The 18,887-nt window shown below is 37.6% G+C and overlaps 1 protein-coding gene across 9 annotated transcripts in view; it reads left to right on the plus strand.

Moving 5' to 3' along the window:
* The window catches only part of adgrl3.1 (adhesion G protein-coupled receptor L3.1), a 191,798-nt gene that overhangs the window by 42,735 nt on the left and 130,176 nt on the right, over window positions 1-18,887 (plus strand). For all 9 annotated transcript variants that reach the window (XM_041784845.1, XM_041784850.1, XM_041784852.1 and 6 more), the window contains one exon: window positions 5,908-6,073. In XM_041784845.1, coding sequence (XP_041640779.1) covers window positions 5,914-6,073 — 160 coding nt within the window. In that variant the 5' untranslated portion in view covers window positions 5,908-5,913. The remainder of the gene's footprint in view (window positions 1-5,907; window positions 6,074-18,887) is intronic.

Genomic DNA, 18,887 nt, shown 5'->3' on the forward strand with positions numbered 1-18,887 from the left:
ATTCATTAAATTATACATTAACATACCACACTACCAGCCCAGCACTTTTGAGAGAGAGACACAGTGGGAGCCTGTGCATTCATGCGGCAGAGATGATACACAGATCCTTCATGGACATAAGGTGGGGAGGAACAAGTGCAGGGAAAGTTCTGCATTTTAGCAGAAAGGTTTCAAAGCTTCTCCTGTAGCTTGTCCATCTCTAGCTCAGTCAAACTGCAGAGCGTTCATCTGTGCCATATACTTTGGAGCTGTTTTGTGTGTGCGGCACGGCTCACATGTGTGTATGGGTTCACTGCAGAGTAGGGAAACAGGATGTTGGCTTTACAAGAATGTAGCATTGGTGGGGATAAGACTATGGTAGTAAAGATTAGACTATGGCTGGCTGCAACAGTCTAGGTAATTAATACAATACAATACAAGAACTTTATTTATCCCCGAAGGGAAATTCAATCATCTGGGATTCTCATCTGTTTACTGTAGAATTATAAAGTCTAATAGCTGATGGTATGAAAGATTTTCTAAATCTTTCTGTCCTGCAGCACAGGGATAGGAGCCGTCCGCCCCATTGTTTCTTTGCTCACTGAGGGAGATATGAAGTGGATGATCCATGTTTCTCAGAATGGCCTCCACCTTGCTCAGTGCGCGTCTCTCCACCTCATCCTCCAATGAGTAATGGGAAACACTGATAATGTATTTCAGCATGTTGTATCTTATCCTCTCCTTTGGTGTTCTAGTGATAATTGTCACTGGAAAATGTGATTTAAAAAAAAAAGTTGGTCAACAAACATTTGTCTTTAAGTTTTTGTTAATGATACATGACAAGAATAGAATATTTGTGATGCCAAATCAGGAGTAGAAAAGGAAGTCGGCTAACTAAATGCTGTTATATACTATAAATTCTCTGTGCTGTGTAATTTTTCAGATCCCAGAAGTTGAAAAAAGTTGCTTGATTATCCATAAGTATGTTTTAGGTGTAACATTATACACATACACCAATCAGAGTGTGGGCTTTCATTCTCTTTAAGAACCAGGTGCACCTGCTGGCTAGCTTGTGTTTTCTTGGCAGATTAATTCTTTATTCTTAAATAAACTGATTTCTAGCTGCCTCTTTTAACATCTATATGCTGATGCTTAAATAAAAGATTTCACTTAAACATTCCCTCAACATCAGAAACGATAAAAAAGATGTGGTGAATACTTGCGTATGAGGCACAAACATGTCCAGTCATTAGTTATTAAACTGTTCAGACACAAAGACAAGATGTGTGATAATGAATCAAATTAAAGGGGTTGGTAAACATTAATTTGGCTATATTCTTTTATATATGCAGTAAGAAGAGAACTGGACCGTTGATATTAATATCTGTCAGGGATATAATATTACCTGTTTAAGTACTTGTGCTCATACTAATAAAACATTAAACCTACTGTACTCAGTATCATTTTATAGCATAATGTTAGCCTCTCAATATTTGAGCAGGTTGGCAAAGTTGAATCCATGCCTGCTGTTTGGTAAGGATGACAAAGGTAGAGCAGACTGCTAAATATGTTCAGCTAAATTTTTAAGACAAAGGGTGAGAAAATTGAACAACCTTTCAATATTATTTTAAGATCTGTAAAGGTGTTATGAAGTTTTCACTTTTGTACTCTGTTTCATTGAGTTCCCAAATGTAAGTACTTGTACTCTGTCTGAAAAAAGGTGTATGAGTACATGGCTAATATCTGTGATCAATATTATCTGTCACACTTATAGTTGTGTATAGATATGACTATAAATACAACTTTTTGTTGCATGAGCATGTGAGTGTAGGTGAATTAGACAATTGCATGCCATATCTCAGCCTTCTGTTCAATTTAAAACTTGATTGAACCAAAATGAAAATGGTTGCATCACATCATGCTGTTTCCTAATGTACCATATTTCTTATATTGAGCAGTATCGTACTATATTGCTGCATATTGTGCTTAATCGTATCATGCCCTACCTTGAATTACCCTGTGCTCTCACCCCTTACCTGTAGTGTGATGTGGTTTTGAAATACTGAATGTTATATGTATTTTCACTTTAATTGAAATTCATATCTGACAGCCCAGCTAGGAAACAAGTTGAAAATTAGCAAAAGACATAAACCCCTTGTGTAAAACTTGACTTTCATGCTCTAAATTATAGCTGTAAAATTGCACCGTCCTCATGAAATATAATTCCATTCAGAAACAAAAATGTCTGCCCAAAGATGTCTTTATGTAAGTGGGTCAGAGATGGATAGAAAACAGCAGGTACAGGAGAGGACTTGGATCGAGGGACGGCTATTTGTTTGGGTCTGATCCTGCTTATTAGTCGATGTTTTGCTCACTTTCAGGCAGCTGCTGCTTATCTGCCAGGCAGGGTCTCTGGTGGGATGTAACCAGTGCAGGATAGAAAATATTGAGTTCATTTAAACTGTATGGCTCGATTATTCCTTCGTTTAAACAGTGAGTGGGTTCAGACAGGGCATATGACGTTCCCCAAACTGTACGTGCTTGACAACTGATGAATACGGGGCGTAAACACATCACATATGTTCTGATAATTAGCACCATTACTGCCTGTTTATTCATAATATATTAAGCAGTCAGCGCATTAAGCTAATGAAAGGAAACAGGTTAGAGAAACAGGGCGATGCTCTGGGCGATCACCATTGTCTGTGTGTTGTGGGGGTAACATGATTTAACATTGTTATCTGAGCATATGGGAGAATGTAGCTCTGCTGAATTATGAACAGGCGTGAGCATTTTTTGACTTATTATTCGCGGGCTGCTTCGGGCTGTCACGCTACTATTGTGTGTAAAGGCACCAGGAGCATGGTGGATATGAGAGGGTTAATTAACTGATGGGTGAGATGGTGGTGCAGCATACGGGGTGATGGAAAAGCTTTTGAATTATGGAACAGTGGAATGCTGTGGCTGGTGGCGTCCAGCCATATGTCAGCGTATGCCTCCTGTGTCTAGCTGGGGACAGCTGGTCAGATTGCTCATGTTCAACCGAGTTAGGGACCAATCAATCAAAAACAGGGAGCTTGTTGAGTTGTTTAAGTGGGGGCAAGAAGAAAAGCACGGGAGTCTATTGTCATTCTAACACTTTGGTCCCTTTATGGATCTGTCAGGAAGAGTTAAAATTTGTGGAATCCCTCACCATCCAAACCGAAACACCACCTGATTTTTGCAGAGGTGAATGTGTTACAAAGTTAAGTGTTTTAGCTTATTTTCAAAATGGTTAGACAAAAAAGCCCTGGGCAGAAAAAAAAAAACGTTCAATTTTGAGCCATGGGATCGTAAGCTTACTCCTCCTCACTCTGTTGGCTCTGTTTGGTTTGTTTTACAATGAGACTGTATTCTGACAACCATGAAAACAAAACTTTAAATTGTGAAAAAAGCAGAGTTGAAGAGAAATACGTGCCTTTTTTATTATTACTGGCCAGTCTTAAAATTTAAAACCTCTCTCTACTTTTTGCCACCAGCCACAGCATTCCACTGTTCCAAATCACCTTCAGTGATTTGTCAAATGAAAATAGATTTTTGTCAGTTAAAGGCAGATTGTTTTTTTGAATGCAAACCAGCAAATCAAGACAAATCCAATCTTAACTAACCAGTCACAAAGGCCATATAATACAGTTGATACCTGAACCTAGTTTTTGTCAGTTTTATACTTGTTGAATTCATGTAAAATTAAAAGAATTGAACCCGAATTAATTTTCCCTGCTTTTCTTCCAACACAATGACTTTGAATTAATTTTCAGTTCCATAGATTTGTTTTGACCAGAATCAATGTCACCCTAGATGATTCCTCAGGTCTTAGCATGTTGTTTGTCTCTGTTTTCCCAGAGATTCAGAGGTGCTGTGGGGTGCCTCAGGGTGTATCTGTCTATCTGCCCTGTCTGCAGCTGAAGGCTTTTTCATAGGTGCTCAGAAGATGCATTATGCATGGTGCGTCTCTGCTCTGTCGGGTTTTACAACACTTGACGTCACTCTTATGTCTAAAATTAAAGCCCAAATCTTGTTTTCTTATTTGTTGTAGTAAGTGTTCAGTAATATCCAAGAGGAACGTCTGTGCCAAAGCAGCTATTTGCCTTCACAGTATGGCATGACAGAGATGGCTGGCTATTGTCTCAGGCTCTGCTGGGCTAAAATGACATGGTCACTCTGATCAATAGTCTCTGTTACACATGATGTATTTCCCAGGGCTCCGGCTGTCTGCTTTACTCCATCTGTCCCCGGCAAATTTCTGCAGTCCCTTCCTGCCTCAGTCACTCTCTCACACACACACACACTCACACGCACACACCCTTCGTGCCTGTTTATCTGGAGCTGCATGAGTTCCCTTGAGAAAAATGAACATTTACGCACAAAACTAGGCTGCTGTTACATTTGAACTACTCCCATGAAAAATGATGTTTATTTGACATCAAGTAGGATGATTGCATAATGACTTCATGCTGCGATGACCCCTCTGCAGAAAAATATAACGCACACACAACAGAAGTTTTTTTGTCATCACAAAGTGAATTTCTGAGTGCAGAGAGAAAATGAAAGAGTAAGTCGTTGAAAGAGTGGGTGAGTGATTTGATAATGCTGGTCAGCTTAAGCAGATCAGAAAAATAAGATGCAGGAACAATGCTTATCAGTGTGTCAACGCTATAACTAATCTCAGAGACCATCCACTTATTAATTGTTTATCGCTGATGGACCATGAAATGAACAATTAGATAGGAGCATCAATACATTTCACACTTTGGTGCTGATGTTGAATACCAAGTGAAGTGGATCTTAATGCAGACAGTAGCATCATTATGCAAACATTAAGCACCGTTTTTATCTTCTTTTCATTTTTTACATGAGGTTAACATTTAGCTTTTTAGTCTTGCATTTCCCTCACAGGCTTGTTTTTCGTGGATTAATCGGCATATGCGTTGTTGTGATGTGAAAAATGCATTTGAGCAAATTGTCCCTGTTTCTGTTATCCTTTTATAATCAGTATTATGTTATGTTTGCTTCTGGTGTATTAGAGCTGCAAGTGCCATACAAATCAGATCAGCTCCTGTGAGATTATTTAAGTCCCTTTAAGACACAAACAATCAAGAAGAGACAAAATTACTTCTCTGCCTTTCAACTTTTTTAGGTTCCATTGTTTACAATGTTTGCTGTTGAACAGGGTGTAAACATGCTTGATAGTTTTAAGATTTTCAGCCTTTCCTTTAAAGACATCTCAAATATAAGTCTTAATCTAGAAATGTGATTTTCATTGGGTCGCTCTTGGCCTGCCACAGGGTTTCTTTAAAAAGAGTTATTATGCTGTGTCTTAATATCTCCTCATTCTCTATATTTCTTGGAATCATTTAGTATAATTATTGATTCCTGTCTGGTCTTCAGTGACAGAAGTCTGCAGGAAGCAGCATTGACCTAAGTGCCGTTTGTTAAAGCATTAATCTGCCATAAGTAAAGAGAGTAGCAGGATGTCAGGGAAGTCTTTTCTGTTGTGTAAACACACATTTTTAAAATTTATCAGCAACAATCCCTGAGCTCATTTTTGGCCTTAAAGAAACATTTTACAGATGAAATTCTAGAAAATACTGCTGTTGGTTATCTGCTGGTAGCATTTGGTAAACAGTTCATAGATCTGTTCCAGGGATTTTTCAAAACTGTGAAAATTCCCATTTTTTCCAGCAGTTTCTTAATAAGTCATCACATTTCTGCTTAAGACGCTTCTTTTAGGGGAGTTAAAATACAGTCCATGTGAGAGTATATATGACGTATATACTGTACACTGGAGCAAACCTGTGCAAATATGTCCAAAACACCAGAATAAAGCAATAAAATTTGTAAGACAATGACATCCAGGTAAACAAACCTTGTCTCTGTGTTGATTTGCAGGTCTGTATGGTGTCAAGAGCACTGAGCTGTGACGGAAACAGCTCACCACAAGAGCGTCTGGGCTCAGCAGGAAGTACCGCCATATCTACTTCCAGGTCAACCTCAGACGTCATGTGGATCAGATGCCTGCTCTTCGTCTCAACCTTATTTGCTCCCATTGCCATCGGTAAGAACAAGACTTGCACTGCACAGAACCAGACACGTGTACACATGTAGTAAATGAACTCCGAAACACGCTGTCCGTGCTTTATGACAAAAGCTACATGTGATTCTGTTTGTTGTCCCACTGAGTTGATTGTGCACTGTACAGTTCACAGTAGGGTTATCAAAATTAATCAAGACAGTCTGGCAACAGGTATTTATCTCTGACAGTGTATATCCCAGAACAGAAATGTACCATTTAACTTCCAAATAAAATTGGATTAAATTTCAGTTTAGGTTTAGGGTAAGGGGCAAGGTAACAGTTAGGATACTAAAAGTGAAAAGTCAATAACCTGACCAAAACCTGATGACAAAACATTTACCAAAGCTGAATAAACAGTCTGTTTACAACAAAAAAGCTCCTCCTCCGTGAAAATGTTCTAACGCAGCAAGCGTAGCTTACATAGCTCTGTTAGCTGTGTAAGCTACGTAGATAATGAAGCTATGCAGATCATTTAGCTACATAGCTAATGTATCTAGGGCTCACAAAGCAGCTATTTAAGCTATGTCATTACATTATCTGCATAGCTAAGTAAGCTTTAGCTCTGTTTTTTAAGGCCCACATTGCTATACATAATCTAGCTATGTAGCTAATGTAGCTACGTAGCTAACATAGCTGAAACAAAACCTCACAAAGCAGCTATGTAGGTAAGTTATCTACGTAGCTGTTAGCTTTAGCTACTTTTGTTAAAGCTCACTATGCTGAAGCTTTAAGGTTTAACTAATGTTAAAATCTTTAATATACCTACAAAAGCAGGTCTGTATCCAAAAAGGAAGCTTTTAGTTTAAAAAAAATACATCACACATAAAACCAGTTTTAAATGCAGAATGATGGAGTTAAAATGGGATACAAAGGGTGTGATTAATTGCAATTAACTACTAATTCTGAGATAAATCATGATTAAAAATTCAAGTTTTGATAGCCCCAGTTTACATATTATTAGCAAGAAACAAAAGTTGGAAAGGTAGTTGAAGAATTCAGCAAGTTAGCATTAACATATTACTTGTTGAAAAAATAATAAAGTCAAATATCTTTTTAATTGAATCCATCAAAACTCATAATCCTGCATCATTAACATAAAGCAAAAATATAAATCCATATTATCAAAGTTTAAATGTCTCTATTTTTAAATTCTGTATGTTTTTTCTCTCTAGTTTCATAAGCAAGGAAAATAACTGCTGTAATTAAAACCCATTTTTTTCCACTTGAAAGAAACTTTTACTGCTTTACACACCTTTTGACACTCTTAACCCATTTTAATTCTGTTTTTAAGAAAAGGGGTTAGCAGCTAAATACTTAGGATTAAATAAATAACAGGGGTTATTATTCCGGTTAAAATTTGGTTATCTTAGCTTAATTTATGGACTAGGATTTTCTCAACTCCACATGCCCCCCTTTTGGCTTTGCCCCAGAAAGCTCTCCCCTTTATCCCCCCATTTTGGACAGCCTTGACTGTCAGAACAGGCTGTCATCATTCTGAAATGGTGAGGTCTGACCTTGGCTTTAGAAAAACTTTTTTGGTAAACTTATGCACAGACTTTAGTTTAATGTTGCATTACAGGCTTGCTGGAGGAACAGAGGGGGAGTAGCACAAAGCTTGCATTTAAATGTGCCGTCCTTTTAATATTGTTATACAGTGATATAATACTGTTGGCACAAAGTGAAAAAGGTCTCTTAATATATTATTAATTTCCTATTGCACAGTGCAAGGATGAAACATTCCAACTGATTGACATCTAAGTCAATAACAAGCTTAAAGTAACACTTACTCACGTTGGAGAGCACACTGTTTTGAGCTTTTTAATCTTCCTGAATAATTCTAAATAATAAAATCGATGATGACTGAATTTCCCTTTAGCAGCTTCAGTTTGAGTGTCCTGGTACTATGTGTGCTGGCTCACTATCATACTGTCATAGCTTATTGGGACAAAGAAAAGAGGCTTTAGATTTTCAATTACAACATTTCAATCTGTTACAACTTTCAGGCATGGTTTCAAAAAATGTAAATACAGTGATTTACAAAAACATACTTGTCTTCTTGTATATATTTTGACAGCCTTAAAGCATTGCACATCTATTATACCTTTTCTCCCTCTTCTCTTCACACATTTCCACAGCACACACGCTCACACAAGCATGGTGCAGATGCAGCCCCAGCAGGTTGTCTGTATGTTTCCTCATCTCCCCTGTGACGGTGGGCTTTGAAGACTCCTACAGGGAGCACTGGCCCACTTGGACTTAATCCTATTAATGGCTGCTGTCAGTCACACTGTTGTGAAGAAAAACTGCCACACACATGCTCGCAGATAAAACACACACACAGAGTCAAGCATGTACTTGTTCATGCTGCTGACATGTGCAGAGATGAAATAACTGTACAACAACACATATGCAGGTAAAAAGCCACACTCAAGCACCGAGGGGTAGTGTTCACAGGCAGCTACTCAGACACACAAACAGCTAAGGCTTTGCTTTAACACCGAGAGATGAGTTTCAGTCAAAGGTATTTGCATCAATGTCGAAAGAATAAGTCGACATATGCAAATCGTGCTGTTTATACTTAGCAAGGATTAGTTGAAACAAAGACAGTTTAGCTTGAGGACACACACCAGCAAGCTCTCCATCATTTCCACCGAGCCGTGCCTTGTCATTATTTCAGGGTTATGTGAAGACAAATAAAAGGGAATAGGAAAGCATGGATGTTTGAACCGAAAAGAATAACATTTTTCTTCTGCAGCTGAGAGTATATTTCTGGCAGGAACAGGCTTTAACCTGATAAGATGTCCTTGTTGATCATGTCAATGCTCAAGAAATGCTACACTGCACAAAAGTTATTGTCACTACCAAGAGCCTCAAACAAACTTTAGTAAATATGCGGACAGTTTATACTGTTAAAGGTAAGGCTTTTTTATTCTATATTTATTCTGTCAACAAATACCAGGAAGAGACAACAAACAGTAGTGCCTTTCTCACAACTCTCCATTCCTGTCCATGGGACTCAGCCTCTAATGCAATACTTCCCTGCTAAAAACAAACATACTCTGATAACAGGGCCAAGTCATTTCTTAAAAACAGTCCTCTAGTTTAAGCAAATGTTATGCAAACTGGAATAAACATGGGGCTCTGGTGAGACCCATTTAACTTTGGAATAATATTTTTCAAATGAAGTAGCCATGCCCATCTTTTTTCAAATCACATCTATTAAAGATATTTTTGAATGACATAAAAACTGACAAGCACATGCACATGTTCTTCATTGCATTTTCACTAGTATGTTCGAAGAGAAATAAAAAAAAAAAGAAAGGGAAGGAAACGAACAAATGCGCCAATAAGAAGGGCTAACCATTAGGACTGTTGATCAGTAAGCATGATCAGAATTTGATGTATTGTGTAACTATGATAAAATTTCTCCACTGTTATCATACCATTCAAATTTTAATTATCCTTAAAGGTGCAGTGTGTAAAATCTGTGAATATTAGCAAAATCAAACAGATAGGTACCGGATTGCAATGCTTGCTTCTGATGGTAAATGTAGCAATTAGTGGAATTTAAAACATGCGTATCTTTTGTTTCTTTCTATGGCACATGCAAAAGGCAAAAATCCAAGATGGTGGACTTAATGGAGGGGACCCTCCCTTTATGTGAATAACAGACTTATTCTAAGTTCATAAGAAAAACAATTCTGTATTCTCATGTCATTATAGATAGTCCTACTTATAAATATTATTTTTCCCTTTTACCATGTTTGTTCAGCTAAACACTGCACTGTAAAATTACTTGTGATATCAGTGCTTTAGAATCACATAATTAATGTCCAAACAGCATGCTGTCATACTGGGTTGAATGGGAAAAAAAGCACACAGCCCGACTGAGGGAATGTAAAGAAAAAATATTAGTGACAGTAGACATTGCTGTCTCGCTCCTCTGCTCTCTCATCTGTTGGCTTGGAATAAGAGTAGCATCCACTGGCTTACATGTCTTCTTTATAGCAAGTGTCGTCATCTAGAAAAGTATCAAACATCGAAATATGTGTTGACTTGGGCACATTTAACGTTAATTAGCTCACTTAATGAGCTTAAAGATGGTTATTTATTGATGTGTTCAAGGTCCACTCATTAAAATGGGTGAATGTAAGTAGACAGTCATGGTGTGCTCAAATATAACATCAGGATATGAATAGTCAGTTTTTGAAGAGAAACTTCAATAAATTCAGATTTTTGGCAAGGACTTTTTCACTACATTTTCAGCTGCTTTTAATAATACTTTGATATTTTAGGTCATTATAATGATATGAAATTGTAATATTGTTACATGTTTAGTTCCAGCACATCCAGAGGATGTATCTTTAACATGGGGCAATGATGGGAAATACATACCTATTATTGACTTTCATTTTTATTTTATTATTCTATTTTTGTTTTTTCTCCAATATTTATTATTGGGCTTGTTATGCCCCCATTAGAGAGACAAGACAGTGGATAGAGCTGGAAATCAGAGAGCGATAGTGGGGAAAGATATGCAGGAAAGGATCCACCGGTCGAATTCGATCCTAGGCTGCACTCCTCAAGGACAATAGCCTCCATCCATGGGGCGTGCTAACTAACCACTAGGCCACCAGTGCCCCATTATTGGCTTTTCAGTCGGACACCTCTTCCAGTAGTCCCAAGGGAAGAAGGTCCCTGACCACAACTTCACCCTAATAAAAACTCCCCGACTGGACTGTGTGAATGGTTTTCCTATCATGCATCAAGCTCCAGCTCCACCAGAAAGCCTCATTTGGTGAGCACTGATCTTTATAAACTTGACATAAATTGCTTTTTGGACAACAATGGACCTTTGCAGGACATAGGAAAAAGCTACATCAGGCTCAGGCTGCACAGGCAATACTTGTTAGTAGGATCAGTGTATTGTTATTGTTTTTTCATCAGATCTACTGACAGTATAAACACAGAATTTTGCTAGCCTTCTCCTTTTAAAAGATCTTTTGCCCTTTAAAAACTGTGTTGTTTTTTTGCCTTAACTCACATCTTACACACCAACAGTGACCGAACGCTTTGGCAGTTCAAGTGAGAGATCACTTTTTAAATCTCTCTCCTCTTCCCTCTCTCCCTCTTCCTCTCCTTCTTTCAATTCATCCTCCTCTTTTCGTCTCTCTCTTGTTCTTGGCCCAAATGTAAAAATCGATATCCTTTTGTTTCAGCCCCTGGAGGCAATGAGAGTGTCTGAATAAGATTGTCTGTACAGTCCAGGGCTGCCAAGTTTCTGTCACCACTTACACAACTAATGACGGACACATTAACATGCACTTGCCAGATCTGACAATACTGCATGTGTGTAAAGACAAGGAGCTAAATATTTATTTGAGCTGTGTTGGTCATGTGTCTGTGAAATGCACATGCTTGTTTGCTAAGAGTGAAAGAGTTATGTGAAGAGGAAGTTAATGGGAGACAACTAAACACAGCAAAGTTTATAAGTGAGGCAGCTGATATTTAAATGAAATATATATGCAAGAAGAACATTTACTCCTTATGGAGTAACGTTTTAACAGTTATGGATTTTTCATTCATTTTTATTTTGATGTTGTTTTAAGTTACTGATTTCAGTTTTGGTTTGGTTTTAATTAGCTTTTAATGATGGTTTGTTAGTGTAACTTAGTTTTATTAAGCAAAAATGCTTAATTTAGGTTGGTTATCAGTGTTTTATTTTTTTCAAATATCTGTCTGGAGTGACACCCTAAAGGGCCAGAGAAAGTAATCATACAATTTAAAAAATGTATTTAAATAGCCTACTCCTTACTCCTTATTTTATTTACTTAAATTTGCTATTTAAATACAAATCAAAGCCTTAAATTACCATCCTGTGAAGTTTTGACAAGGGATAGACCGATTATAGGCCTGGTGATGCCGATATTTGGCTTCAAGCTGATTATCAGCTTTTTATTTTACAGATAATTGGCAAAAATCAGTTAATTCAAAGGTGGGATACTTTGGCTCTCCTGCAAGGTGCATCTTCCTTCTGGTTTTGTTTTCACTCTCTACAATCTCACCTAATGTCTCTCCCACATCACTATCTGACTGGCTCGTTGTCACAAAACTACCAGCCAATCAACACTAAGGCCTGGGTGGCACTGACTCAGGGAGTGTGTGGCATCACTTCCTGTTTCCCGCTGCTACAGTTTCGTACTGTGCAGTTTCTCATGCCAACAGAGCTAGTGCTAAATTGTTTATTTACCTTAGTTTTTTAACATGCAGTTTTACTTTGCTGTGTTGTGTTTTATCATGACAAATGCATATCAATTCAAAATATTGGTGATCAGTCATAAAGACCTACTAATAATTGATATCAATATTGCTCCAATAAGCCAATATTGGTTGACCCTTTGTCTTTACCAATGGAATCGGGGCATTTTATACCCCCTTGGCTTGGCTTGGGAAAGGGTTTGGTTGCCCAACACATTTTTTTAATGGTAGTTGTTGAAGCAGATATGAGTATTAGAGATGTACTGTAGACCAGGGGTCATCAATTACAATTTGCAGGGCTCTGGTTCAACACAATATTCTCAAGCCAAGATCAGTAATGTAATTTAATCTAACCTGTAATATGATTCAGTCCAGTATATAGTAAGAATTTAAAACAACATTTTTATCAACTGAAGACAATCATACAATTTTGATAAAGCCATAGTAATAAAGATAATGTTTTGTAGCAACTAATAGCAGCTTTTTAGGCTATTTAAATACAAAATAGGCTACCAGACAGACAATACAGGTCTTTAAAAAGGCCTAGTACAAATAAAAAGGTTTAATTTAAAAAGAAAGGTAATATAAAGGAATGTGTTGTCTCCCCTTTCTTGTTTTTTTTATATCTTATTTTTTTAATTCAGTGTTTTAAGTAAAAAATCTCAACACATTATCAGACAAACCCAGAGTCATTAGGGATCTACATGATGACTATAAACCAAAATAACTCCAAGGGAACACTGTTGGTCAGAGAACAATTGTGTCAAGGATCATATCAGGCTCTAAGTTCATTTATTTTCTGTTCTCAGATCAGATGTAAGTCAGTATTGTTTGTTTAAAGACATTTGCTTTGACTCATAACAGTTTGATATGAGCATAATTGATGACCTGAAGCATATTGAAATATACAGTGCTTATTGGTTTTAATTTGCCTGTGGGAAGAATGAATATATAATAGTCATAATAGTGATGAAAAAGACTTTAATCTTTTCTTGTTTCAAAGCTCAGTGCCTTTACTCTTCACTAACTTAGTTTCTCCGCTGTGTTTTTGAGACTTCTCTGACTTCTTGGTGCGTCTCTGTAGCTGCAGGCTGCTCACACATCCGACGTCTTCACTCACTGTTCCTTGTCTGAGCAAAGTGTCTGGTTGACTGAGTAGTGTCAGACGTTGCTACTGTTCAGATTAGAAAAGCTGTGCAGGTCAAGATACTAGATGACCGTAATTGTAAAAATGCTGCACATGTTGAGGTAGAAGCGCTCATCAGAATAGTTAACAGAAACAGACAAGTCCAGATAGAATGGCACCTGGGTCCAGAATAGATCCATTAATTAGTGACCTCAGCTATACACAGTGTAAATACACGGTATTCATTCTTGTATGCACACAAACTTAATGCCACTCCTGCACAAGTTTACAAGGCAGTTAAAGAAAGTTAAAGTTAAAGAAGAATATTATTTAAGGAAAGAACCCATTTCTGACTTCTGCAATAAACAAGATCCTCCAAAATGTAACTCACTGTGCCTGGGATCAGTCATAAAGGATGTGCCAATTGGAATGCTTCTGTCAAAGACTAAAACTAAGGATTTTTTTCCCTTAATTTTAGTTGATTTTTTCCCACACAATTCAGTTTTAGTTTTCATTTTTTTATAAAGCCTTTTTTAATTTCAATTTCAGTCAACTGAAATGATTTTTACATTTTAGTTTTACTTATTTTGTTAGTTTAAGTTTATTATACAGTGCCTATGAAAAATATTTAACCCCTTGGATGTATTACCCATTAATCAACCATGGTCAGTATAGTTTGGCTTTTTTGACAAAAAAAAAATACTAAACAACTTCTTTACTATCAAAGTGAAAACAGATTTCTACAAAGTAATGTTAATTCAATTTAAATATGTAAGGTAAAAAGAGTAACTGCATAAATATTCATCCCCCTTCAAGTCAGTATTTCGTAGAATCATAGCACTGAGTCCATGTGGACAGATCTTAATCAGGCTTGCACATCTGGACACTGCAATTTTTCTTCTTTGCAAACTGTTCAATCTCTGTCAGGTTGCACGGCAATCAGGACGTGTACAGGCCTTTCCAAGTCAAGCCACATATTCTTTCTTGGACTGAGGTCTTGGTTTTGACTCAGCCACTCCAGAACATTTACCCTGTTGTCTTTTAGCTATTTCTGTGCAGCTTTTGCTGTATGCTTAAGGTCATTATCTTGCTGGAAATAAATATTCTCCCAAGCTGTAGTTCTCTCACTGAATAAGACTGTCCTCCAGGATTTTCCCATATTTTACTGAATTCATTTTACCCTCTACCTTTACAAGCCTTCCAGGGCCACAGAAGCATCCCTACATTATGGTGCTGCCACCACCCTGCTTCAAGGTGTGGGTGCAGTGTTTTTGGTGATGTTCATTGTTTGATGTCTGCCAAACATCTAGTCTGATGGCCAGAAAGCACCATTTTGGTCTAAAAAAACAAATAACTTTCTTCCACTTGACCATGGAGTCTTCCATGTGCCTTTTGGTGAACTCCAGTTGCAATTTGATACGAGTTTTCCTCAACAGTGACTTTCTCTTTGTCACTGTCCCATAAAGCTTTGACTGGTGAAGAACCTGACTGGTGCAACACTTGTATGCAGAGTCTCTCCCATCTCAGCTGCTGAAGCTCGTAATTCTTCAGAGTGGTCATGGGTGACTTACACATGTGCCATATTTCTTCCATTTCTTAATTCTGGGTTTACCTGAACTCTGGGGGATGATCAGTGCCCTGGATTTTGTTATGTCCATCCCCTAACTTACACTTTGCAATAACCTTTTTGTCAGAGTTGCCTGGCGTGTTCTATTATATTAATGGTGTAATGGTAGCCAGGAATACTGATTAACCAATGACTGGACCTTCCAGACGCAGGTGTCTTTATACTTTGTACTATTATACTTAAGAAACATTCACTGCACTCAGCTGATCCCCATTTCACTAATAGTAGCACCAATTGGCTGGACCTTTGTTAAATAATGTCAGTCACTTTATGGGGAGTGAATTTTATGCAGTCCCTTATTTTAGCTTACATATTTTGTTTAATTGACATTACTGTGTAGAAATCTGTTTTCACTTTAACAATAAAGAGGATTTTTTTTTTTGTAATTTTATTGTCAAAGAAGCCAAATTATTTTGACTGTAATTGAGTTATAGAATTAATAAAAGAGTGAAACTTCCAAGGGGGTGAATACTTTTTAAGGGCAGTGTAATAACTCTCTTAAGGAGGCAGAGTGGCTTTTAATCAGATCACAGATAGCCCCCTCTTTCAAATTATATGTGTGTAAATGTGTTTGTGTCATAATGCTTCCTTTATGCCCAGCAGGGACCCTGTAAGGTAACACTGTAAGACATCGGATCCAAAGCCAGTCTAGACAGCTCTGCCTTACAATACTGCGTATTGATCCCCATACGCTTCAATTAACCCTCTCCTCACATTTTACATTCATGCTCACGGAGGCGGACATGACGCAGCCATTGTAAAACTAATAAACTAACACTCTTATTAACACGGTAACGACCCACTGCCCTGAGCACATCCCTCCATCACACACAAAAAAGCAAAGATGCCCATGCAGCCGCTGCTGAGACACACATCCACGCTGAATGTGTGCTTAAGGTCTCATGGAAGCCTGGGGAGGTAGATGTGTGTGTGTTCATTAGAGGGAACATTTTCGGTAAATGTCATGTATATATCAGTCTTATCTCTAAGCTAGAGCCTGCATTTATCAGTGTAGTGCCCTCAGGTAGCACCACCTAGATAGTGGCAGCACTTGTTATGAATTTCTGCCCTTGCGTGTGATCACTCACATATTTATATGCATGATGTGTACGTGTGAGTGTGTGTGTGCTTATGTGATGTAGTGAAGGGCAGTACTAAGCAGAGCCCGGGCAGAGTGTCATTGAGCTCATTCAGATTCTTTGCTGCATCCGTGTAACCATGACACTCCTCCAGCCAATGACAGAACCAAGGGAGGGAGGACAGGGTTGCTATGGTTATCATGACAAGGGGAGCAAGGAAGGAAGGTGGTGCTGTGCCTCACTTTTCAGGGATGTTGTGGTCTGTGTTTGATACCCAGTTGTTGTGTGTTTATGAATGCACACGTATATGAATGTGTGCTTAAAGGAATGATTTGTTTGGCCTTAACTGGATTTATTGTTCAATAAAATGAACGTGTCATAAAATAAAAAGCAGTGAGAGTCACTGGGCATGTAGCCACAGTCTACAAGTACTATCAGATTCAATACATTTTATTAGCTTATTCAACAGAGGCAATGTAAGGCATACTGTCTATACTGTACTAGTGGCTTAAACGGAATAGCTAATAAAATCTCAGATAGGGTCCTTTGGCAGGAGTAGCCATTGTCACACAGGATGAGGCTGTGCAGTATAAATTGTACTTTACAATTACAGTGGTGCCAGGTGAAAACAAACAGAGCAACACAAGAACACCTCAGCTGATAACCTATCTATCAAGGGATGAAGACTGAAGCACCAAGGGAAGGCTGCTCTCAACAACAAGGAATAACAACATCCAATCTGCACCACAACAACCAAAATCCCAGGGAGTCTTCAGCCCAACACCACAGATACCACAGCAGCCCTCAAGACTATAGAAAAAATAAACTACAGAAGAGTTGCATTTTTGTCTCATATTCTTTCATTATGTTGACAATAGTCAGCCATACTTTGACATGACAATGACTCTACAGGCTGTAATCGAAGACATAACAGCTCGAAGATGCCAGTATGTTGCTTTTGGTATCCCTGTTATCTAAAGCAAGGGAAGATAAATTGCTCTTCTTTTCTTCAGTTTCACCAAGTTTGCTAAAATGAAAATTGACATTTTCTGTGTTAAATCTGCAGCAATTTTGTTCCAATTTTGTGAGCGCTGCAAAAACTGCACATACACAGAGGTGTGTATATGGTTGATAAATTCTTGTGTGAACCCCCTTCTGCTTCTCTGTGATGCTGTGCTATTAGGGGTGTAGAAGGCATTGTATGATATAGGGTAAAGTCAGACTTTATTTATACAACACATTTAGAGCAACCATAGCCGACAAAAGTACCATATAAGCTTGAAAGATGATATAAATCAACAATCAAAGTGAATAATCCAAACACAATAATTATACAATCAATAAGTATAAATTGCATTTGCTCAGTAAAATGTCAGAATGTCAAGTTTAATTGAAATTAGAAATCACTTCAAATTGTCAGCTTTTAAGCAATGTTTTAAGAATTTAAAAAGTGAGCAATTCTAATATTAATGGGTGCAGTGTGTCACAGAGATTAGGAGCAATAATTATGGGATTAGAAATTGCTGTGCGGGTAAACTATGCATTATATTTAAAGATATTTTGAGCATTTTATGTTCAGTGATTAAAAAAAAAATCAAGAAACATTAGCCTAATCCTTCCTCTGAAATATCTGTGTAAGGCCAAGACTAGGCAAACCAGTGACTCCCACACCTTTTTTGCTGGACTCCCTTAGGCAGACAAAAATATATTCAACCCCCTCTCCCCTCCATTGCCTTATAAAAAATCAGCTTGATCAAAATGTAAATATCAATATCAGTATAACAGCTGGGCAATTAATCAGATTTAGACTGAATTGTAATATGGCCTCCTGCGGTTTTCTAATCACAGATGGTGCAATAGTTCTTTAACCTGAAATGTAGTCAAAATACCAGTTTAAAATTTTTTCGCCTCGTGTGCTCTACACAACATGCAATCAGTAAATGCCTTTTTTTAGAGTAGTTTACTAAAAATCCAACTTTTCTCATTTTGTATGTTTTTCTTATTGAAAATTAGTAACATCAAAAGCGTCACTCCCATCAATTAAACAATTCATATCATATTTGCAATATGAGTCAAAATTATTACAATTAGACGTAATTTTTTCAAAGTTGGTTAGCCCTAATTTTATCTTTTATCCTGGTTATAATACAAAACGATTTATTGCTTGTGTTTGCTGAAAAATATATTAGATGAGCACCTTAAAAGAATTGCATATTTAACAGAATGCAGTTTGATTATTTTCCCTCATTGTTCAGGCCGAATCAATATCCACCTCACCACCATCATCATATTTTGTTTTGATTTGTAATAGCTTCAGACCCCCCTATGGTCCATGGGCCCTACTTTGGGAACCACTGAGCTAAAGAATACAGTAGTGGTACTCTAAATTGCACAAGTAATAGGTTTCACAATATAATTGCTGTACTAATGAAATCAGCAGATATTATATTAAGAAGTGAATTATGGGGTGCAGGTGGCCTAGTGGTCGGCCTGGGTTCGAATCCGGCCTGTGGCGCTTTCCCACATGTCTCTCCCCAGCTCTCTCAACCCTGTTTCTAATTCTATCCACTGTCCTCCACTATCAATAGAGTCATAAAAGGCCAAAAATAAACCTTTAAAAAAAAAAGCAATTTTTGGATATCTAAAAAATTGATATCTGCTGATATTTACAACCCAAATATCAGCCATAAATATCAGTTTATGTTG

Source organism: Cheilinus undulatus, linkage group 4 (assembly GCF_018320785.1).
Source record: "Cheilinus undulatus linkage group 4, ASM1832078v1, whole genome shotgun sequence".
In the NCBI taxonomy this organism is placed as follows: Eukaryota; Metazoa; Chordata; class Actinopteri; order Labriformes; family Labridae; genus Cheilinus; species Cheilinus undulatus.